The sequence below is a fragment of the Squalius cephalus genome (genome assembly GCF_949319135.1).
Source record: "Squalius cephalus genome assembly, chromosome: 7".
NCBI classification, from domain to species: Eukaryota; Metazoa; Chordata; class Actinopteri; order Cypriniformes; family Leuciscidae; genus Squalius; species Squalius cephalus.
Window position 1 is genome coordinate 23,483,583 of NC_137128.1, and position 23,524 is coordinate 23,507,106.

Consider the following 23,524-nt stretch of genomic DNA (forward strand, 5'->3'; position numbering starts at 1 on the left):
GTGTGTGTGTGTGTGTTACATAAGTCATCTGTGTTTACTGAGGTCATCACTAATTAACAGCCTCATTACAGCTCAGCTGTGCTCAGAAAGCAGAAGAAAATAGTGATGGGAATAGCATTCATTTTGCAGTTCTTCACTTTGTTACCTTATTTCTTCCATTCTCGTTAGAGGTTTAAAACTTTCTCACTTGTTATTAGGAATAAACCATATTCATAAAGGGTATCTATCTTGCCAGTTAGAGTCATTGGTTGAATTTCTTCATCATAGAATCTCAGAATAAGTGTCTGTCCATTCTTGAGTCCTATGAGTAAACATTTATTTGGTGCCATGTTATCTGAAAACTATTAATAGGCTAATAATAGTGTATATATAATAGGCTATTAATAGGCTAATAGTATGTATATATATATATTTGAACATGCACCATAACACCAAGAGTAGGCTTGTGTAGGCTATGTAAAAGCATGGGATATGAATATGGTAATTCAGTACCATGATACGACCTTCTCATAGCATGCATAATACATAGAGCCGCTGATCATCAAGATTCTCCGGTATAAAATTCACAATCAATTTGTAACAATTCCAGGGTTGCACTGTGTACGCATGCGCGAAACAGCTGCCCCTTCGTTCGTTCCCTCCCCCACAACATAACGTGCTGCTGTCGGTCCAGGTCTGTTGGACCAGTTCAGAATCAGGAACATTTGGAGACGTCAGAGGCCGGAGGTTCTTCGCTCTTTCACCAGCGCATCAGCCTCACCAAACAGCTCGCATCACACACACACACACACGCACGCAGCGTCATTTTCATAAGTTGCGCCTAAATTACAAGCATGTCAAAAAAGAGCGAAAAACCAGCGGAGGGCAAAGAGCCCGAGAGTAACTGGAAAGACGTGATCTACAATCCAAGAACTGGAGAATTCTTCGGTCGGACTGGTAGAAATTGGGGTGAGTTGACAGAAACCCTAACGGCGTCATTCATGAAATGTGCAGTTTGCATACATTATGGGCAGATTTTTTTTGACAGAAGGAAACTGTAAAGCTTATTAAACATGATGAAGACCCCCTAGGGTCATGAATGAAGACGAGTGTGCATTGAAAATGACGAAAGCATCGTTATCTTAGGCATTCCGGCATCTTAATGTCATCAACTCGTTCCCTGATGACATCAGTGGCTTTTTAATGTCCTCTCATCTCTCTGCGTTTCGAATGATGATCTGTTACAGTGTAAATAATGTTGCTCAATGCTCAACATCTTCAGGTCGTAGGCTATATATAGCACGTCTTCTCGAACATTTTGGATTCGGAATCAATATTTGTAACAAAATTATGTTGCGAATTTAAATGTTACAAAAATTAGAAGCGGCAGCAGTTCTTTAATGCCTGGTATTTTTTAATGTGTTATTTTTTTAGGTTTAAAAATGGTCCGTGTTTCGCAGTTAAAATTCACTGTGGAGCGAAAACGGAGCCTGATGCTAATAAACGTCATTAGACACTGGCTCAGTGGCCAAATAAGCGTTTTCCTCCAGACGGTAGTAGTGTGGTTATAATCTACGTTTATTTATCAAAGCAAGGCTCGTGTTTACACTATTTAGCTACCGAAAACATTTGTGCGCTGATTAAATAACTTGTCTTAAAAATAACGAGATTGACAGAAACTCTCAGTGTGTTCACTGCTGAACGTGTGATTAACCTTCTCTTGTTCTTATTGACCCAAGGCCCATTATGCCTAGTCAATTCGGCTGATTATCTTGAGGATACCAGTGCGCGTCTAAATGATTAAAAGCCTGCAGGGATTAGACGCTTTCAGTCAGTCAAAATAATGACCCCTATTCAAAAACCCATTCATTCGCGTTCATTTTGAAGATCATAGACCTAAATGGCAACGTCAGAGCGCGCGGTAACATCAAAGTGTCGTCGCTGAGCGCCGTGACGTCGCCTGGCCCGTGGGGAATCTTTCCGTTTTTGCGCCTCACTAAACCTTCTGTTCGAGTGACACCTTTGATTTTTTGTACAGGCAAAAAAAAAAATAAAAATAAAAATAAAGATCAACTGCTGAATGATTGGCCGTACGGGACACCCCCCCAGTCCATGCAGTGTGTGGGGGCCCCTCATCCTTTGATGGGCTATGTCGCAGATTCATCTAGGCCTATTTACCAGTAGCCTTTGCTTTTTTGTTTTTTTTGTTTGTGGCTTTTTTTAGAACGGAACTCAATTGACTAAAGAAGAAAATAAAATAGAAAAAAAAAAAAAAAAAAAAACCCTGAGGATCATAGAAAACATAATAAGATACCAAAATACCAGAAAATACCACAAATAAGGTCACAGTTGTTTTCATCGCCCATTTGTGAAGTAGCATATAGACAGCCTGACGCGTTAGTGCAGAAGTGTGCCAATAACTGATTTTAACAAATAGATCAAATAAAATATACAGTCTTTAGGCTCGGTCTTTGCTGAGGCAATGTTTATAATTATTATTATTAGGCTATATTATTTTTATTTAGCAAAAAAAAGGCCTATATAATGTTATTAATAATAACATTGAATGCATCAATGCAATGATAATTCACTGCGTGCAAAATCAGATATTTATACCATTAAATCAATTACTGTAAGTGGGGGAGACAGACATGAGCAGGAGGTGCACAACAGATTTTCATACATGCCATCACTGCTGGTGGGAGGGGCCTCACACGTGCACGTGTGTGTGTGTGTGTGTGTGTGTGTGTGTGTGTGTGTGGGGGGGGTGTTCTCTTCTCACAGATGTGCAGTACGCCACTAGCTGAATGGGACTGTAACATTATTTTACAACATGTGAATATATATTAAATAAATGACTAAATTATTTTCACCTTTATTTTAAATCTCTAAATTAAAGCTTTAAACAGAACAACATGCAATCTTTTGCTTGTGCTTCGGCTCTGGATGAATGTGGTAAGATGCACCGGTGTACGCATTGATACAGGACATCTTATCAGAACGGATGGTCACATAAATAATGATTTCTTTAACTGTGTCCTTTGAAGTATGGTCCCAATAGAGTGGTCCAGGGATGACTTCAAACCCGGAAGTCTAATTCGCCACTGGTTCTCTCGAGATTTTCCCATGGGCTTTTGAAATCTTTTCTTTTCTTTTTATGAGTTAAATAAAGCCTGTGGTAAACATAGCTTTGTTTTAGCTAGTTTTGTTCTACAACGTAAACTGCACACACTCACACCCCAAATGTTCTTATCTAGTTACTTATTAGAAACATACATTTTTTTTAAATAAACAACAGCCGTGAATTGTGTACTGATGGACTAACTGGATTGCTGAATGTGTTGGCAAAATTAGGCGGAACATACACTCCTGGATATTGGTTAATTTCGAGTCTGGCGAAGTCGAGTCTGGCGATTTCGAGTCTTTCGAGAGTGTCTGAAAGTGAGTTTTGATTGAGTGACTTTTGATTGCGTAACCGTTTCAGATGGTTCAGTCCGGTTTGGTGAATTGGTTCAACCAGTTCACTAAAAAGAACCGGCTCAAAAGACTGATTCATTCACTAACTGAACATCACTAATCCACTCATTTAAAGGCTGCATCTGAAGAAGCCTTTGAATTGGGACAGCCTTTGTCGTTCTGCTGTGACACATTTGGCCTTTTAACGCAGCCTTCGAAGGATGAAGCCTCTTGACTTGGGACACAGCTTTTGTTTTTACAGCTGGTGTCTCCCCGGAGGTTTGCTGTTTTGAATGATCCATGGGAAATTTACGCCACTTACACCATACAAGAACCACAGTAGCCAGAGCTACTTTTCTCTGAGTAGGAAAATGCTGTGACACGCACAGGCAACTGACCTATATATGCAATTTCTCACAAAATACATTCATACAGCCTAAAATATAAATGAGTCAAAATCTTCACAGGGGTAATGAAACAGCAGTTTTAAAAAGGGATTTTTCACTATTATTTACAACAGGATCTGCATTTTTCATGGGTTTAAATTAGTGCTGTCAAATTGATTAATCATGATTAATCGATTCTAAAATAAAAGTTCGTTAAACTAAAGTATACGTATGTGTGTGTATATATTACATATATATTATATAAACACAAACTTTTGATTTGACAGCACTAGTTTAAATAAACAATATTGGTAACACTTTATAGTCGGGGAGCCAAAGTCTCAAAAATGGGTTGAACCTGACATGGTCTGTTATACTTTTTATTTGTGTTTTTTCTGTTAACTTTGACCCTAAGAACCAATAATTGGAGGGTCTGCTCTGCCGGAAATATCGCGAAAAAAAAATTGTGGCCATTTTAGTGTATGCACCCTTTATTTTTTATCAGAAAAATGTGAAAAATGATTTTTTCCCTCAAATCCTCAGTGGGTTTGGTAGGCTGTCAATAAATGCACTCCAGATACAAAGAACACATTTGCTGACAACATCCACTGAAAAAATAACTCTTAAAACACATTTCTACATGATTTTGCATCAATTTAATGCAAAAAATTAGGCGTTTTCTCACTTTTTTCCAATATTTTCATCTTTACTTCATTGGCAATCAACTATTCCCCCAAGTTATGACATCAGTCAATATGTCATTCTTTTCACCAAACAGTATACTCACTCCACAGAAAAAATCATAAAAATCCAACCAAAATCAATGGATCTGTGATGATTTCACTAATAGTTGATCAGCAGGCTCAGAACCTCAATAGAATTGTAGGCTACTCTCAAAATTCCGAAAGACATGTATCATCGGGGGGAAAAATGCTATCATTGTTATTTGGCAAGGTATACACCCCTAGTATTAGAAAAATCACTATAGCAGTGCAGGGGTGGTAGCGAAATCACTTTTTTCAGCTCATGAAGTTACTAACCCCCTAAGATAAATTCTGTTTTTGAAATCTGGTGTATATCTGGTTTAGGCTCATGCTAGGGATATTGTCAATATTCTATAATATGGTGCTTGGTATCGCTGGAAAGGGGACCTTTTAGGCTTTCATTTAAGCCCAGTACTGAATCTGTCTGACAAACACAGAGGTCACATGACTTCTTTAAACCAGAAATAACACACATTTTTTCACAATTTCCGCCTAAACTAAAAATCCGCCTAAAATCGCTGTGCCATGAAAGAACACCACGGACACAAAAGTCAACAACTTCAATACTCAAGGCACTCTGATGACTCAGAAAATGTATAATATACCCATACTATTTATTTGTGAGAGCCTTAAATTAGACTTGTGCAGCCAGCACAAGTCTTCAAAATAGAATAGAGCCAATAGAATGGACAAATAGAATACCCTAGTCCAGGGCCAAATGTTGTAATAAAAACACTTGTAATTGGTGTAACAAAATGTTTCTATCATGTATTTTGATATTCACCCACTTTCAGTTAGAATGTCAGAATGTAGCTCATGCACTGAATGTTGATGGATTTTGACAAGGTTTTGTCAGTTTTGTGAAAAGATTGTTGGAATCAATCGCTGTAAAAATCTGTTATTGTCTATCCATTATAAAAGTCCATCTATCCATTATAAAAGTCCATCTATCCATCATAAAAGTGCATCTGTCCATTATAAAAGTCCATCTCTCCATCATAAAAGTCCATCTATCCATTCTAAAAGTCCATCTCTCCATTATAAAAGTCCATCTCTCCATCATAAAAGTCCATCTATCCATTCTAAAAGTCCATCTCTCCATTATAAAAGTCCATCTCTCCATCATAAAAGTCCATCTCTCCATCATAAAAGTCCATCTATCCATTCTAAAAGTCCATCTCTCCTTTATAAAAGTGCATCTCTCCATCATAAAAGTCCATCTATCCATTATAAAAGTGCATCTCTCCATCATAAAAGTCCATCTCTCCATCATAAAAGTCCATCTATCCATTCTAAAAGTCCATCTCTCCATTATAAAAGTCCATCTCTCCATCATAAAAGTCCATCTATCCATTCTAAAAGTCCATCTCTCCATTATAAAAGTCCATCTCTCCATCATAAAAGTCCATCTCTCCATCATAAAAGTCCATCTATCCATTCTAAAAGTCCATCTCTCCTTTATAAAAGTGCATCTATCCATCATAAAATTCCATCTATCCATTCTAAAAGTCCATCTCTCCTTTATAAAAGTGCATCTATCCATCATAAAAGTGCATTTATCCATTATAAAAGTCAATCTGTCCATTATAAAAGTCCATCTCTCCATCATAAAAGTCCATCTCTCCATCATAAAAGTCCATCTCTCCATCATAAAAGTCCATCTATCCATTCTAAAAGTCCATCTCTCCATTATAAAAGTGCATCTATCCATCATAAAAGTGCATTTATCCATTATAAAAGTGCATCTGTCCATTATAAAAGTCCATCTCTCCATCATAAAAGTCCATCTATCCATTATAAAAGTGCATCTCTCCATCATAAAAGTCCATCTCTCCATCATAAAAGTCCATCTATCCATTCTAAAAGTCCATCTCTCCATTATAAAAGTGCATCTATCCATCATAAAAGTGCATCTGTCCATCATAAAAGTGCATCTATCCATTATAAAAGTGCATCTATCCATCATAAAAGTGCATTTATCCATTATAAAAGTCAATCTGTCCATTATAAAAGTCCATCTATCCATTATAAAAGTGCATCTCTCCATCATAAAAGTCCATCTCTCCATCATAAAAGTCCATCTATCCATTCTAAAAGTCCATCTCTCCATTATAAAAGTGCATCTATCCATCATAAAAGTGCATTTATCCATTATAAAAGTGCATCTGTCCATTATAAAAGTCCATCTCTCCATCATAAAAGTCCATCTATCCATTATAAAAGTGCATCTCTCCATCATAAAAGTCCATCTCTCCATCATGAAAGTCCATCTATCCATTCTAAAAGTCCATCTCTCCATTATAAAAGTCCATCTATCCATTCTAAAAGTCCATCTCTCCATTATAAAAGTGCATCTATCCATCATAAAAGTGCCTTTATCCATTATAAAAGTGCATCTGTCCATTATAAAAGTCCATCTCTCCATCATAAAAGTCCATCTCTCCATCATAAAAGTCCATCTATCCATTATAAAAGTGCATCTCTCCATCATAAAAGTCCATCTCTCCATCATAAAAGTCCATCTATCCATTCTAAAAGTCCATCTCTCCATTATAAAAGTGCATCTATCCATCATAAAAGTCCATCTATCCATTCTAAAAGTCCATCTCTCCATTATAAAAGTGCATCTATCCATCATAAAAGTGCATCTGTCCATTATAAAAGTCCATCTCTGCATCATAAAAGTCCATCTCTCCATCATAAAAGTCCATCTATCCATTATAAAAGTGCATCTCTCCATCATAAAAGTCCATCTATCCATTCTAAAAGTCCATCTCTCCATTATAAAAGTGCATCTATCCATCATAAAAGTGCATCTATCCATCATAAAAGTGCATTTATCCATTATAAAAGTGCATCTATCCATTATAAAAGTGCATCTATCCATTATAAAAGTCCATCTCTCCATTTTAAAAGTCCATCTATCCATTATAAAAGTCCATCTCTCCATCATAAAAGTCCATCTCTCCATCATAAAAGTCCATCTCTCCATTATAAAAGTGCATCTATCCATCATAAAAGTCCATCTCTCCATCATAAAAGTCCATCTCTCCATCATAAAAGTCCATCTATCCATTCTAAAAGTGCATCTATCCATCATAAAAGTGCATCTATCCATCATAAAAGTGCATCTGTCCATTATAAAAGTGCATCTCTTCATCATAAAAGTGCATCTCTTCATCATAAAAGTGCATGTCTTCATGTTCATTTTATGAAGTATACTTAAGTAATTTTCAAGTATATTTTTAAGTATACTTTATGTAGTAAGTATACTAATATCAATGTGTACTTGTAGTAAAATTGTGTACTATTTCAATACTGCTTGGGACTAAATTGGCTCACTTTTCGTATTTTTAGTATTTGTAAGAGTAGTAAACTAAGCACACAACTAGGTTTCTCATTTGTAATGCATCTGTACTACAAGTGAACTTATAAGTATACTAGTAGTTTACTGTTTTAATACAAGTAGTACATTTTTTAGTTTATGAAAGTACACACTGATGTGTACTCTCAGTAAACTACTAGTTTCGTAGTTTATACTGCAAGTGTACTTGTAAGTTTTCTTTAAGTAAACATAGCAATTGAAAAATACCTTTAACTGTACTTTAAATTTAAAAACATGTTATTAGCTTCATGCATCCTTTTTTAATCTTAACACTTGAATGTCAGTAAGTTTCATAAAGAAAGGCAACATTTTAAACAAAAAAGTAGAATTAGAGTAAATTGATTTACACGACCAGTGGACAAGCCTACAAAAGAGTTAACACAACTACAAGACAAGTATACAGTACTTTGAATTCTTAATTATTCTTTTAAGCAGGGTTCACCAATCTCGGTCCTGGAGGGCCGCTGTTCTGCAGAGTTTAGGACAGCGGCCCTCCAGGACCGAGATTGGTGAACCCTGCTTTTAAGTATATCTGGATCAAAAGATTGAGTTCAAGTACAGGCCAAATATACCTGGGCCCGTATTCATAAAGAATCTTAATGCAAAGAGTAGCTCCTAGTGACAAAATTCTAAGAAAATTCTTAGAAATGTGGCCGTTTATTCTTAAAATTAAAGAAAAAAATCCCAGTAAAGACAAAAGTAATTCAGAAAGCATCTTAACCCTTAAAAGAGGTCTTAAGGTCAAAATTGTTAGGAGCACGGACGAGGACTTTTAAGAGGCTGAAGAGTTTCTTCAGCAGAGGAGAACATGGCAGAAAGAAGAAGGAGAAGAAATCTGTTGCAGACAATGGATGACAGTGAGTTAATAAGACGCTAAAGATTAGATCGTGCATGGATCATGTTTGTGACTGATCTTAGAGACGCGCTAACATCTCCGACAGCGCAGAAATGCAATAGCGCCAGAAATGAAAGTAATCACTACATTACGATATTTGGCAACTGGGAAAATGCAACAATTCAGCAGTGTGTAATGTACACAGTCGCATGTAATTTCAAAGTGAAGGCTTAGAATAGACAAATCACAATTTTTTTCCTTCTTGGACTACCAGCCAATCACAGTCTTCAAAAGATTGTGTCATACATAGCAACGGGGTCAGCCCCGCCTCCTCACTAAGATGAAAGTTTTTGTCTTTTCCTTGCTCAGAGTTGTTCTCAGATTGGCCCCGAATCGCTCTTAAGCTAAGACTCCTACGTAAAAGTTTTTAAAGGAAAACTCCGGTCAATTTTAACATTGAGCTTATTTTTTTGTAAATTTGGAGTGCTGTTAATACAGAGAACAACGACAAAAATCGGTGTTGCCTACACCATTTTATCCACTTTTTAAAATTTGCACCCTGTTGACTTCAATGGGGCAAGTTTTAAACCTGCTTTTAGCCTCTTAACATCCTTGATGTGTCATTACAAGTGCACAGCCAATGTGAGTGATTCCTTCAGAGTGAACGAGGGTCAATCTGACTGCAGTAGATGTGAAAGATATGAATAAAAATGATAATAATTCAGCCAGTGCTCACATGGCTGTGCACTTGTAATGACACATCAAGGATGTTAAGAGGCTAAAAGCAGGTTTAAATATTGCCCCATTGAAGTCAACAGGGTGCAAATTTTAAAAAGAGGATAACATGGTGTAGGCAACACCGATTTTTGTTGTTGTTCTCTGTATTGACAGCACTCCAAATTGACATTTGGCTCAATGTTAAAATTGACCGGAGTTCTCCTTTAAGCAAAATTAAGAGTTTTCTGAGAGGATTCTTAGAATCTTTATGAATACGGGCCCTGGACTTTTCTCTCAGTATACATCAAGTACACTGAAGTGTAATTTTAAGTATATTTCTGAGAAGTACATAAAATGTAGACTGAAAGTATACTTTCTTATTTTAAGTTTAAAAGAAGTATACTAAGTGTGAAAAACACCAAGCTTACATTAGCTACTGCTACTATTCCCCACCAATTCACAAGCACAAGAGAAAAAGTATTTTGTACTTACATTGAATACCCCTGGAACTCAATGGAAGTTGATTGAAGATGGTATAGTTATAGTGTTGTTATAACCAGTCAACTGAACCAACAATCTTTTCACAAAACTGACAAAACCTTGTCAAAATCCATCAACATTCAGTGCATGAGCTACATTCTGACATTCTAACTGAAAGTGGGTGAATATCAAAATACATGATAGAAACATTTTGTTACACCAATTACAAGTGTTTTTATTACAACATTTGGCCCTGGTCTAGGGTATTCTATTTGTCCATTCTATTGGCTCTATTCTATTTTGAAGACTTGTGCTGGCTGCACAAGTCTAATTTAAGGCTCTCACAAATAAATAGTATGGGTATATTATACATTTTCTGAGTCATCAGAGTGCCTTGAGTATTGAAGTTGTTGACTTTTGTGTCCGTGGTGTTCTTTCATGGCACAGCGATTTTAGGCGGATTTTTAGTTTAGGCGGAAATTGTGAAAAAATGTGTGTTATTTCTGGTTTAAAGAAGTCATGTGACCTCTGTGTTTGTCAGACAGATTCAGTACTGGGCTTAAATGAAAGCCTAAAAGGTCCCCTTTCCAGCGATACCAAGCACCATATTATAGAATATTGACAATATCCCTAGCATGAGCCTAAACCAGATATACACCAGATTTCAAAAACAGAATTTATCTTAGGGGGTTAGTAACTTCATGAGCTGAAAAAAGTGATTTCGCTACCACCCCTGCACTGCTATAGTGATTTTTCTAATACTAGGGGTGTATACATTGCCAAATAACAATGATAGCATTTTTTCCCCCGATGATACCGATCAACCCCCCTGGGTCATGGACTACATGTCTTTCGGAATTTTGAGAGTAGCCTACAATTCTATTGAGGTTCTGAGCCTGCTGATCAACTATTAGTGAAATCATCACAGATCCATTGATTTTGGTTGGATTTTTATGATTTTTTCTGTGGAGTGAGTATACTGTTTGGTGAAAAGAATGACATATTGACTGATGTCATAACTTGGGGGAATAGTTGATTGCCAATGAAGTAAGGATGAAAATATTGGAAAAAAGTGAGAAAACGCCTAATTTTTTGCATTAAATTGATGCAAAATCATGTAGAAATGTGTTTTAAGAGTTATTTTTTCAGTGGATGTTGTCAGCAAATGTGTTTTTTGTATCTGGAGTGCATTTATTGACAGCCTACCAAACCCACTGAGGATTTGAGGGAAAAAATCATTTTTCACATTTTTCTGATAAAAAATAAAGGGTGCATACACTAAAATGGCCACAATTTTTTTTCGCGATATTTCCGGCAGAGCAGACCCTCCAATTATTGGTTCTTAGGGTCAAAGTTAACAGAAAAAACACAAATAAAAAGTATAACAGACCATGTCAGGTTCAACCCATTTTATTGAGCTTTTGAGACTTTGGCTCCCCGACTATTAGAATACTGTATCTTACTTACTGCATAACTAATAAGTAATTATTAAAGAACTAATAGGTAATTATTCATTAACTACTTCTTCACTACTGTTAACTACTAAGGAAGATGTGTTAACTAATCAGTATGTAATATATTTTTATGATTGTGTTAAGTAACAGTTAGTTAATCAATAAATAATGAATTCTGTCATAACTCTTGAAGAACTACTACTAATTATCTACTAATTAAGGTTCAAGAAAAATAACTAAGAAGTAACTACTAATGAACAGTCATACAAAACTAACCTCAGATTAGTTTTTATATTTTATATACAGTACTGTGTGTGTCTGTGTGTGAGTAAATTCATGTTTGAGGCAATGACTGAGGGAAACTGAAAATATAGGGAACTTATTAGTAATTCATAAATAATTATCAAATAATTCTGCAGGAATTACTTAGAACCTGGAACAGTATTCTAAAGTGAGAATATAGGGAACTCATTAGTAATTAATAAATAATTATCAAATAATTATCCAGGAATTAGGCTACTTATGACCTGAAACAGTATTCTAAAGTGAACATATAAGGAAATTAATTGGTAATTAACAAATAATTATTAGATAATTCTTCAGGAATTACTTGGAACCTGGAACAGTATTCTAAAGTGAGAATATAGGGAACTCATTAGTAATTAATACAGAATTACCACATACTTCTGACTCAAATCAAACTTACTGTAAAAAACACATTATTAACGGTATTATCTAAACCTTTGTAAAATAGATTATCATACATTATGATACATTTTGCTAATTAAATAAAAAGTTTGCTTATTTGCAGATCAATATATAGCCTAGTAAATGTCTGCACTTATCTTTCTTATTAGTGCTGAAGAATGACTAAAACTGGCTAGAAAATAAAATAAAAAACATTGATCAGTGCTTTTTACTTTTCAAGTAATTACCTTTGTACTTTTACTAAGGTACTTTTGAAAATGAATAGGCCAGTAGTTTATCATTTTACTGGAGTAATATTTTATTGGGTTATCTGTACTTTTACTCAAGTACTTGATTTGTGTACTTCATCCACCACTCCACTGCTAAAATAAAACGGTTTATTGTAGTAATCACTGTGTATGACTGTTCATTAGTAGTTACTTCTTAGTTATTTTTCTTGCACATTAATTAATAGATAATTATTAAATAGTTCTTCAAGAGTTATGACATAATTCATTTGTTATTGATTAACTAACTGAAACTTAACACAATCATACAATTCTATTACATACTAATTAGTTAACACATCTTCCTTAGTAGTTAACAGTAGTGACTTAAGTGTTAATAAATAATTACCTATTAGTTCCTCAATAATTCCTTATTAGTTATGCAGTAAGTAAGATACAGTATTCTAAAGTGTTACCACAATATTTGTTATAAGAGTGAATGTAACAATTGTGACAAGCCAGACATGCCAGTCTCTGAGTTACATGTAATTTATTTAAGCCAAGAAATAAACTTCATTCCGTAAAAAGTATAATGAACTATGTGAAAAGCATTTTGAACGTCTTTAGCATGTTTTATAATTACCCAAAAATCAAACATAGTTCACAACCCTTACGCACGTTATCTCATCCGTCCAAAACTTAGGCTCGCTGTCGGTTGGAATATTAGAACTAAAAACATCGGCATAATACACTCATGGGAATCAGTCACTTCACTGAATACTTGCTGGCTAAGAAAAAAAGAATTATTACCTTACAATCTATCTGTTTTCAAATCCACATAATTTGAATATCACGACATTGATGTCTGTCAAAAAATAACGTGCACAATATATACGTTAGTATTTACAGCGAGAGGTCCAGCGAGTACACTTATTTCCAGTAAAACCCACACTACCGGATGTTTTGATGCGTTATTGCTTTCCGAGAGGAGGGAGAAAATGGCAGCCTGAGTGGCTTCAACATGCTGTCTGTCAGAGACAATAACGTGCATAATACATAACGCACACAAGTATAAATTTGTACTTCGCCGGGTTAATGAACATAGTTTAACGTGTTGGTTTTGACGGACATTTTTTATGCACATTCTGATTCTGACATTCATGATTTTAATATTTTCAATAATTTTTGTGTTCTTGACTGATCTTTTTTCATAATTTTGGTAATAGATGAACTGTTAAATGCGTGATCTTGAGATGAGTCCCTGTAGTCATCCAATTTGACTCTCATTGACGCTGATTTAATATATATTGTAAACTTGACAGGTGATTTTTATAAAAATGTATAAAATCTAAGCTGTTTAAAAAACTAAGGCAATTATCAAAGCCTGATAAAATGTTGTTTCATTTTCAAATAAAAGATTTGTTACATTTAATTGCCCCTTGGGAGATTTTGACTCAAATCTTTATTATAGGGTTTTCAAACTATATTTGGGTGAAGACATGGTTTGGAAAATGCATTTTTGGACTCTCTCATAACTTTGTTTTATTATTATTTAAAAAAAAGCTACATAGTGTAGCTATAATTGACTGAAATTGAAAATCCGTGAATGACCAATCAGAATTAAGTATCTCAGAGAGAGAAATAAATTGAAATTGGATAAGCTTGCAATGTATGCGGTCAGATTAAAATGAGCTCTATATGAAACCCCAGCAAAATGTTATGATATGGTTGGTTCTGTTATGAATGCATTGGTTGGTTATGTTAATATTTTATACTGTTCAAATGTATGTATGAAATATACATTTTTAAAGCTTTTTAACAGGGGTCTTATCAATTCAGTTCTGCCTAGCAATAAATGATTTTCAAAGGTACTGTCTTTCAGGCATCATCCTCCTCTTTTACTTGGTCTTCTATGTCTTCTTGGCTGCCATGTTTGTCTTCACTTTGTGGGTGATGCTTCAGATGCTGAATGACGACACGCCAAAGTATCAAGATCGTATCGCATCCCCAGGTGAGTTTGACAGTGTGCAGCTCTTATTATTAGGCTGTACTGTGTATATAGTGCAACATGAAATTTGTAGTAAATTTGACAGTAAGTGTTAATGAAAAAGTGAAGTAACTGATCATTACTGTACATATTATGTTATGTACATATTATGTACAGATTACAAGTTATGAATTATTTAAAAGGGACCTATTATGCAAAATTCACTTTTACATGGTGTTTGAACATGAATGTGTATCGACAGTGTGTGTACACAACTACCCTATAATAATAAAAATGACTGTTAATGTGAACTTAATATTCACGTGAAAACCACATAGCTGAAGTTTAGACTGAAATAGCTTTAAGACGCATGCAGATAATAAACTTTCATGATGATGAAGAACTACAATGTCACGAGAGCATGAGCGGGATAGATATGATAATCAAAACCAAACAGATGTTTTGTTAGTTAGAGTATCTGTAGCCGTACAGGCTCCGCCCTCTTCTGGAAAAAGGGGGTGGGGAGCAGCACTCATTTGTTTTTCCTTTCACCCAAAAATGGGGATTTACAACATAATAAATGTAAAATAAATGATCTGTGGGGTATTTTGAGCTGCATTTTGGGGATACCTGAGACATATAATATATTGTAAAAAAGGGCATAGAAGGTCCCCTTTTAAAAAAGTAAATATATTTAATATTTAACTAACTTTTTCTTTTTCGCAGGGTTGGTTATCAGGCCAAACTCTTTAAATATAGTTTTTAACAGATCAGAATCTCTTGAATATGGCAAGTACGTTCAGCATCTAGAATCGTTTCTGCATCGTAAGTGCTCTACACTTTCCCTCACTCTGCTTTTTTAAGAATTTCTCATCTGGTTGCGTAGTACTTGGAAACTATAGTCTTGTTTATTTATAATTTGTCTGTTTTCCGTTTTCCAGAGTATAATGACTCAGAGCAAGCCAAAAATGACTTGTGTATGGCGGGTCAGTACTCTGAGCAGGATGAGGAACCTCAGAAGAAGGTGTGCCAGTTTAAGAGGAGTTTACTCCACCATTGCTCCGGGATGGAGGACACCACTTTCGGCTATGCTAAAGGACAGCCGTGTTTTATTGTCAAGATGAATAGGGTGAGTAACCTAACATGCACTACCATTCAAAAGTTTCAGGTCGGTAAGATTTAATTGAATTGAATTTTTTAAAGAAATTATTTTTAATTCAGCAAGGATGCATTCAATTGTTCAAAAGTGACAGTAAAGACAGTTTAAAGACAGTTTAGTCTATTTCAAATAAATGCTGTTCATTTGTATTTTCTATCCATTAAAGAATCCTGAAAATAAACGTATCATGGTTTCCACAAAAATATTAAGCAGCACCACTGTTTTAATTAATGATAATAATATCAAGAAGAAGAAAGTTTCAAGTTTCTTGAGCCAGCATAAAAGTCAGCATATTACTAGAATGATCATATGACACTGAAGACTGGAGTAATGCATTTGCTACAGAAACAAGTACATGAATACTAGGGAGTGAAAAATCCAACTGAAGATAAACAAAATACAGTCCTGTTCAATGCAGAACGGTTTCAAATTCTCATAAACAAAAATAATCTATGCATTTTTGTCAGCTTCATTGTTTCAGAATTGTTTGTGGATGTAATGTGGAGTCTCCATTAAAGTTGTTTAAGAGACCTGGCTTCATCACCTACAGCTAACAGTATTTTATTCCTCATATTAAACACTTTTTAAAAAACAAAAGTTTTAAAGCCATGAATGTTTTAACCACACCAACCTCAAAACACATTAGGAAAATCCAGCCTATTCAGCAGTTTTTCAATTCAGCGTTCAATAATATTGAAAGCCAAGTTACATCCGTCCATTTGGTCTATGCAATATAACCCATCTGGAGAATCTGAAAGTGGATTTAAACATTTTGGAACAAACACAGATTTTTTCCCATGAATTCCTCCATGGGATCTCAAAAAGCCCAAAATCCATCTGGATTTAGCAAGAAACCAGAAATTAAAAACTCATCCAAATGATTATCACCAGCCATTTCTGGATATAAAAGCAATGTTCCCACAACATATCCCAATATACACAGATGGATCTAAATTTGGAAATCAAGAGGCAGCAGCTTTTGCAACAAATTATGATGGAGGGCCAGTGTGGTGGAACTGGAGATTGAGGAGTATCAGAGCCAGGGCGGACCAGGCGGAGCTGGTGGAACTGGAACCCACCATGGCAGATCAGGCAGAACTGTAACAGAGAGGTCACGGACAGCCTCTGTGACAGAAACAGGAAGCACAGAGGGTTCAGAGAAGGCCTCCGTGGCCAATACAGGACAGGTGAAGAGTTCAGAGTCAGCCGCTTTTGCCGTAACAGGACAGGCAGAGAGTTCAAGGATGGCTTCTGTGGTCATGTCAGGGTAGATAGAAAGTTCAAGAGTGGACGCCTCCTCTTCAGGAGGAGCTGGAGTGGATGGCGCTGCCTCTGGAGGAGCTGTAGATGTATGTATGGCCCAAACACATAAGATGGCGACTGCCATTACAGGAAACATAGCCGATGGCGGTAGGACCTCCGAGTCCACCGGACCTCGGGTGCGCTGGGACCACCAGACTCCGGACTATCAGACTTGGAAGCGCTGGGAAAACTGGGATACCGGCCGCTCAGAACATGAGAAACACTGGGATTTAGGGGCTGTTTACACGACACCGTTTCCAACTAAAAACGGCGTTTTGGCCGTTTGTTTAGACAACAATGGCGTTTTGGGTGCCTGAAAACGAAAAACTTTTGAAAACGGGTTTCAAAGTGTACGTTTTTGAAAACGGTCTCCGTGTAAACAACAAAAACACAAATCTCTGAAGACTATGACGTCATGCACATGCGTATTACGTGTTCAGTCTGTAGTGTTTCATCGCCATCTAATGGCCCGGCAGCAGAATACAGCATTTTTTGTCGTTTTCGCGGATCAGTGTGAAAGATTTGAATGGTGGTGAATACAAAACATTTAATTCCAAATGAATAATGCATTATCAAATTGGCTAGGTATTCATATCTACTTACTGACCGAGGGTGAATCAGGCTGATATTGTATTATTCCTAATCCTCAGGTCATTGGTCTTAAGCCGTCTGGAGATCCGTACATCAACTGCACATCAAAGGTAACAATTGTAAACCTGTTTAATATGGAAGTAGATTAAAGAATTGAATTTACATTTCTGATATTAAGATATAGTAGACCATATAAGATCATAAATGTACAAGTTTGTATCTGTGGTGTTTTTTGTGGATTAAAGCTGCAATTTAAAAGAGAAATTTTGAAAATGGAACTAAAAAAAAGCACAAATGCCTCAACACAAACCTTGTCCAAAGATCCCATACTAGCTGTTTCTCAGTGCAATCACAGTTAAAGTACTAAAAGAGGTCCATACTTAACCTGCAAATGACCTCCCTGTTAAGTCTTGGTCACACAGACTTGTCCACCCAATCATTTTCCTTAATCATTAATCATTTTGGTTCGCTCACACCAAGCTATAATGAAGGTAAAAATCACGTGACCAATGATAGCGTATGATGTCAGCAAAGCAGATGTCTGATTGATCCCCATACAGCTCATACCCTTTTAGGGTGTTTCATTGCTCTGCAAAGCAGCCAATGTAGGAGCAGAACCTCTTGGGTGTTTGTAATTGTCAGTGTTTTCTGCAGTTTTCTTATGGATTTCAGCTTTAAGGTTTGATTAAATGTTGTTGTGTCTCCTGCTTGAATTTCAAATTGTTAGTCTGTCCTCTCTCAAGTGTGTGTGTTTTTTTTTTCTTTTCCTCTCATGTCTCAATTGCATGCTGCCAGTCGAACTCCTTAGTAAAGTGATGGGTAAGATCACTGTATATATGGTCTCTCTCATTCACCCGGTCGTTTGCTACCGATGTGATTGAGCATGTCTCTTACGTATATGCTGGCATTCCTTACTTCAGAATTTCTGCAAGCTTTAACATAGAAATAACATCTTGTCAGAATTAGGGATGCGCCGATATGTTAAATATGATCTAAAATGAACTATAAATAAACCACTAAAAACTAAGATCAATCATTTTAAATGTTACAGGTGAATTTAGGGATCTGTTATTGTATTATTAGTGATTTAAAGATTAACTTTAAGTGCGTGTTAGATGGTGGCAAAGGTAATCTACATGTAAAAATAGAGGAAATAATGTGCACAATTAAATCTAATAATAACCAATTCAAATAAATTGAACAATCTGTAATATCGGCTGATATCTCATGCATCCCTAATCAGAATCAATTAACTGACCATTCTCGCAGTTGTTATCATTTGAATATTTTCTTAGATGAGTTGCTAATGCTACTTTTGATCAAGATGGATGCCTAATTCTGGGGCAAATTGTAATTTATTTAGCATGGCAACGCAACAGCATGTCTTTCAGCGCTTATTTTCTCCAAAGCAGGAGTCTGCTTCTTCTGCTGGGATTAATTATGCACTGCATTCAAATGTGTTATTACGCCGCATCTGCTGTATATGTCAAATGGATGATTTATATTAGAGATGCAAAGCTAAAAATGGCAAACTGTTTAGTGGCCTTTTAATGGTCTTAACCGTTTTAATCACTGGTCAGGAAATTAACAAGTATTGCACAAATACAGTAGATAAAGTAACTCATCATGGAATAGCCTTCCGCTTTGTTTTCTTTAAATTTTTAAGCCGTGTGGGTAAACTTGCTGACAGCTTTTACAGGAAGAAGAGTCAGTGTTGTTCAAACAGCTCATGAGTAGTTGAAAAATGTGAGACTAGGGTTCAAATATTCTCTAGGGTTCAAATCTGGACTCTGACCAGGCCAAAACATGAGCCTGATGGACTTGTTCTCAAGCCACATCTAAAAAGCCTCCCACACAATGATGCACTCTTCACTGTGGTAGAGATGCATTTATTATTATATTTCTTAGCAGATTTTCAAAGACACCGCTCTGGAGCATCACCATGCAACTCGTGTGTCATTGTAATTCATCACACACAACTTCCCATATTCTGCCAAAAACGTAATTGTCTTTGATGTTTTTCTGAGGCAGCAATTGTTTTTTAAGTAGTGCATTTACTTATTTATTTTCTAATTTCCTGACCAATAATTTGTGGTTAAGACAATTTAAAAGCATTTAGCCATTTTTTGTGTACATCAAATGGCATCATCCACTCTCACCCAGTGACAGTCTGTCTTCTGTTGTCTGACGGTATTTTCCTGCTTCTCTTCAGAGTGAGAAACCTCTTCAGATGCAGTATTTCCCCCATGAGGGGACTATTGATAGGATGTACTTCCCTTACTATGGGAAAAAGACACATGTAAGTATGGCGCTCAGCACATGCTTAAAGGAATATTCCAGGTTCAATACAAGCTAAGCTTTATTAACAGTATTTATAGCATAATATTGAATACCACTAAAACAATTCCACTTGTCTGTCCTTTTCTTAAAAAAAATAAATAAAAAGAAGGTTAAAGTATGGATTACAGTGAGGCACATACAATGAAAGTGAATGGGGTCAATTCATAAATGTTAAAATATTTAATTTGTATAGTTATAGGATAACAAAACAATGTGTTAACATTTTTCTGTGTATCCAATTTTACAACTTTATTGCCATAATGAAATGCCATAAACCCTGAGGTAATCAAATATAGAAGTTTATGTGTAAGAATTAATGTGCCTTTTAAAAGTGCTTTTATTAAGCACCCTTCACATTTCTGCTTTTAAATCCTCCAAAAATTGGCCCTATTAAAGGGTTAGTTCTCCCAAAAATGAAATTTCTGTCATTAATTACATACACTTGTGCCGTGCCAAACCCGTAAGACCTTAGTTTATCTTCGGAACACAAATTAAGATATTTTGATGAAATCCGAGAGGTTTCTGAACCAGCCATAGACTGCAACATCAATACAACTTTCAAGGCCCAGAAAGGTAGTCAAGACATTGTTAAAATAGTATTCTCATCACTTCATAACATTAAAGTTGAACCACTGTAGTCACAATAGGATGCAATGCCAGTCACAAAAAGTTACATTTTGACAGTGCTCTCTGAAGATGTTCATTTACTTTTTTTGTATAAGCTGTTTTTGATTGTGGTATACATCAACAATTTCAAGTCATAAGTCTTGGACTCTTTATTATTTATTTGTGTATGAGAGCAGCTTTGTATGTTACTAATTACTCAGAATATGCGCAAGTCCACAAGCATTATTTTTGTATGAGAGCTGCTTGTACATCATTCTATATTTTTTTCTATGAAAGCTGTTTGTGATTTTGCTAAAGCAAATTTATTTATTTATTTTGTCTGAAGGATTATATTGCTCATTGCACATAACAGGAGGATGTTGGATAGAAGTCTATTATTTTATTTATGTTAGAGATTCAGAATATGCTGAAGTTTGTATTCATTTACTACAAGTATGCTGCTAGTACAGGCACACATTTCTTTTCCTGTTGGTTCTTTGGAATGTTGGGACATATGCTGGCAAATGTAACCTTACAGTTGACTTGCCAAATCACTTCCATTTGTTTTATTATCCAAATATATTGGAAGTAAATTCTTTATGGGTCATTATTTTGCTTTAAAAGTACCAAGTTGTCACACACACACAAAAAAAGATGCATCGATAATCGTTTTAGCATCGCAGGCCTCTGAATCGTAATCGAATCGAATTGTGAGGTGCCTAGAGATTCCCACCCCTAAGTCACAATGGACTATTTTAACAATGTCTTTACTACTTTCCTGGGCCTTGAAAGTGGTAATAACGTTGCTGTCTACAGAGGAGGGGGTCAGAACGCTTTTCATCAAAAAGATCTTCATTTGTGTTTCGAAGATGAACTACGGGTTTGGGACGACATGAGGGTGAGTAATTAATGACAGAAATTTCATTTTTGGGTGAACTAACCCTTTAACGTCTTACTGTAACCTCGTTTTTTTTTTTTTTAAGAAAAAATGATGGACAAGTACGATGGTACTACAAATTATGTTATGATGACATTTCTCTCAGAAAATATAGTATTAGATCTTAATTTGATGTGTGTGTATGTAGTGAAGTGCACATTATTTCACCTCTGTTTTTCTGTCTCTGATCATCAATAGAAGGGTTACGTTCAGCCTCTGGTTGCTGTAAAGCTGTTGCTTAAGAAGGAAGACTATAACTCTGAGCTGATTGTAGAGTGCAAGGTAGAGGGCTCCAACCTCAAGAACAACGACGAGCGCGACAAGTTTCTTGGCCGCGTCACCTTTCGGGTCCTGGTGACCGAATAAAGCAGTTGCTGGTGAGGACAATAAAGGGGTACTTGCACTACTTTACTCCCTGTTGTCCCTCCCATGTACATCCTGCTGGTCCTCAGCAGGTTGAAAGGACCTAATTTAACACTCCACAGACAGGCATGACTGATTGATTTTTGTTAATGAATCCCCGTTTAGTCTCCTGCTGAAGACGTGAGCGTCTCTGAACGTTTAATTGTATTTTAACCCTGGGCCTTGCATTCCCTAGATGTTTTGAATTCTTTAACATCATTACGTTTACATTGTACTTGATGAGACGGGTTAGTTGCTATCTTAATCCTTGGTTTGGTGTTTTTTTGTGTTTGTGTTGCTCTGTGTGAATATATTTAATGATCGTATTGTCATATTGCTGTAATAATTGTTGAAAAAGTGGTATTATTTGACACATTTTTGAAATATGAAATACGGAAGGAGCCAAATTTTTAACCTAAATGATATCCGTAACCTCTGCATGGATCCTCATTCATGCAGATGCCTTCAGAGCCATTTAACACCTTGGTAAAAAATGCTATTTTGACAAATAAAAAGAAAACACATGAAAGTAGTGGTTGTGGATGGTCTGTTATATCCTGAATGTACCACATGATGGCGTCAAGACAGTGTTGTCTTGAAAAAATAGAGATACATAAACCTGTCTTTTTCTTTCTTCAAAATGACAACAATTGTGCTAAATAGCAATTTGTTTGAAATGTACAAGCATGATTGTATTTACATTTGAACCCATTCTCTTACTGCACTGAAACATGCATACGGTGCCATACGTCGTATTTGTTTAACTTAACCATGTCACAGTGCTCAACCAAACATAGCACTGTCTATTCCTGCCAGCAGCTATCAATAAATCAGCGGTCTGCCTCAACTGATTAGTTGACCACATTTAGTCACAGCGACGAGAATCTGCTTCAGTCTGTACATGTACATAGTTGGTCTTTTAAGCTGGCCAATGTAGCAAAGTCACCTGTGAAAGTTTAGTATACACTTTCGAATGTCCAGCTTTTGCATTTATACTGTTTGTGGGAAACTTATAGTCAAGTCACTTGTTAGGCCTGGAGACTTTAAACTGGGACTTTAAACTTTAAAAAAAAAAAAAAAAAAAAAAAAAACTTGTCACACCATGTTAATTGAAGACAAATACAACTATTATTATTATTATTATTACTGCTTAATTTTGCGTTCTAATAGTTGGGGAAAAAATTAGATCACTTTTGCCTGACATTTTCACTAACTCTTCTTTCACACATAAGCTTGTTTTCAGCATTAGTGGATAAGGAGGAGGGGGTTCTGTCTGGCTAACAGGGTCTTTAGCTTTGCCACCTGGAGAACTCCAGCTTCTATTCTCAGTCATAAACAGAGCACATATTAACTGTATTATGCTCACCATCTCTACTTGTACATTGCCTAATAAAGCTCAGGAGTGTAACAGTCTTTGAATGCAGGAAGCAGATTGCTATTCCATGATCTTAACGGAGATCATAAACTGGTGAGTCTGGTGAGTGCGAGTCATCTTGGTTTAGCAAATCAGATTTGAGGTTGCAAGGATTAGAGGTTGATTTAAGTATGCGAGTGTAAACCAGATTATCGCTTTACAAGATAAGTGTGGTGTACTGAATTCAGCCCAGATCTTTGTGATTTGACTCCTTAATCTGGGGAATATTTTTAGGTTTTGACTCTTGCAGTGTTTTTTTTTTAACGTGCACCAACGTGCGGTTAGATTTTCATCAAGCATTATGTTTGAGATTAATCTTAAGATTCAGTTATCTCAGGAACATGTATGAGTAAAAACAAGGAAACATTAAAACCTGAAATAATGGACGACTAACCTCTGCAAGTGAACTGTGACTC

The 23,524-nt window shown here is 35.9% G+C and overlaps 1 protein-coding gene across 1 annotated transcript; it reads left to right on the forward strand.

Annotated features, from left to right (window-relative positions):
* The first annotated feature begins 487 nt into the window (after window positions 1–487).
* Window positions 488–22,753, forward strand: atp1b3a (ATPase Na+/K+ transporting subunit beta 3a). Its single transcript, XM_079875734.1, has 7 exons — window positions 488–948; window positions 14,253–14,381; window positions 15,084–15,182; window positions 15,299–15,486; window positions 17,469–17,519; window positions 19,622–19,708; window positions 21,491–22,753. The coding sequence occupies exons 1-7, from the start codon at window positions 834–836 to the stop codon at window positions 21,656–21,658; spliced, it is 837 nt and encodes a 278-aa protein (XP_079731860.1). The 5' UTR covers window positions 488–833; the 3' UTR covers window positions 21,659–22,753.
* The last annotated feature ends 771 nt before the right edge of the window (window positions 22,754–23,524 follow it).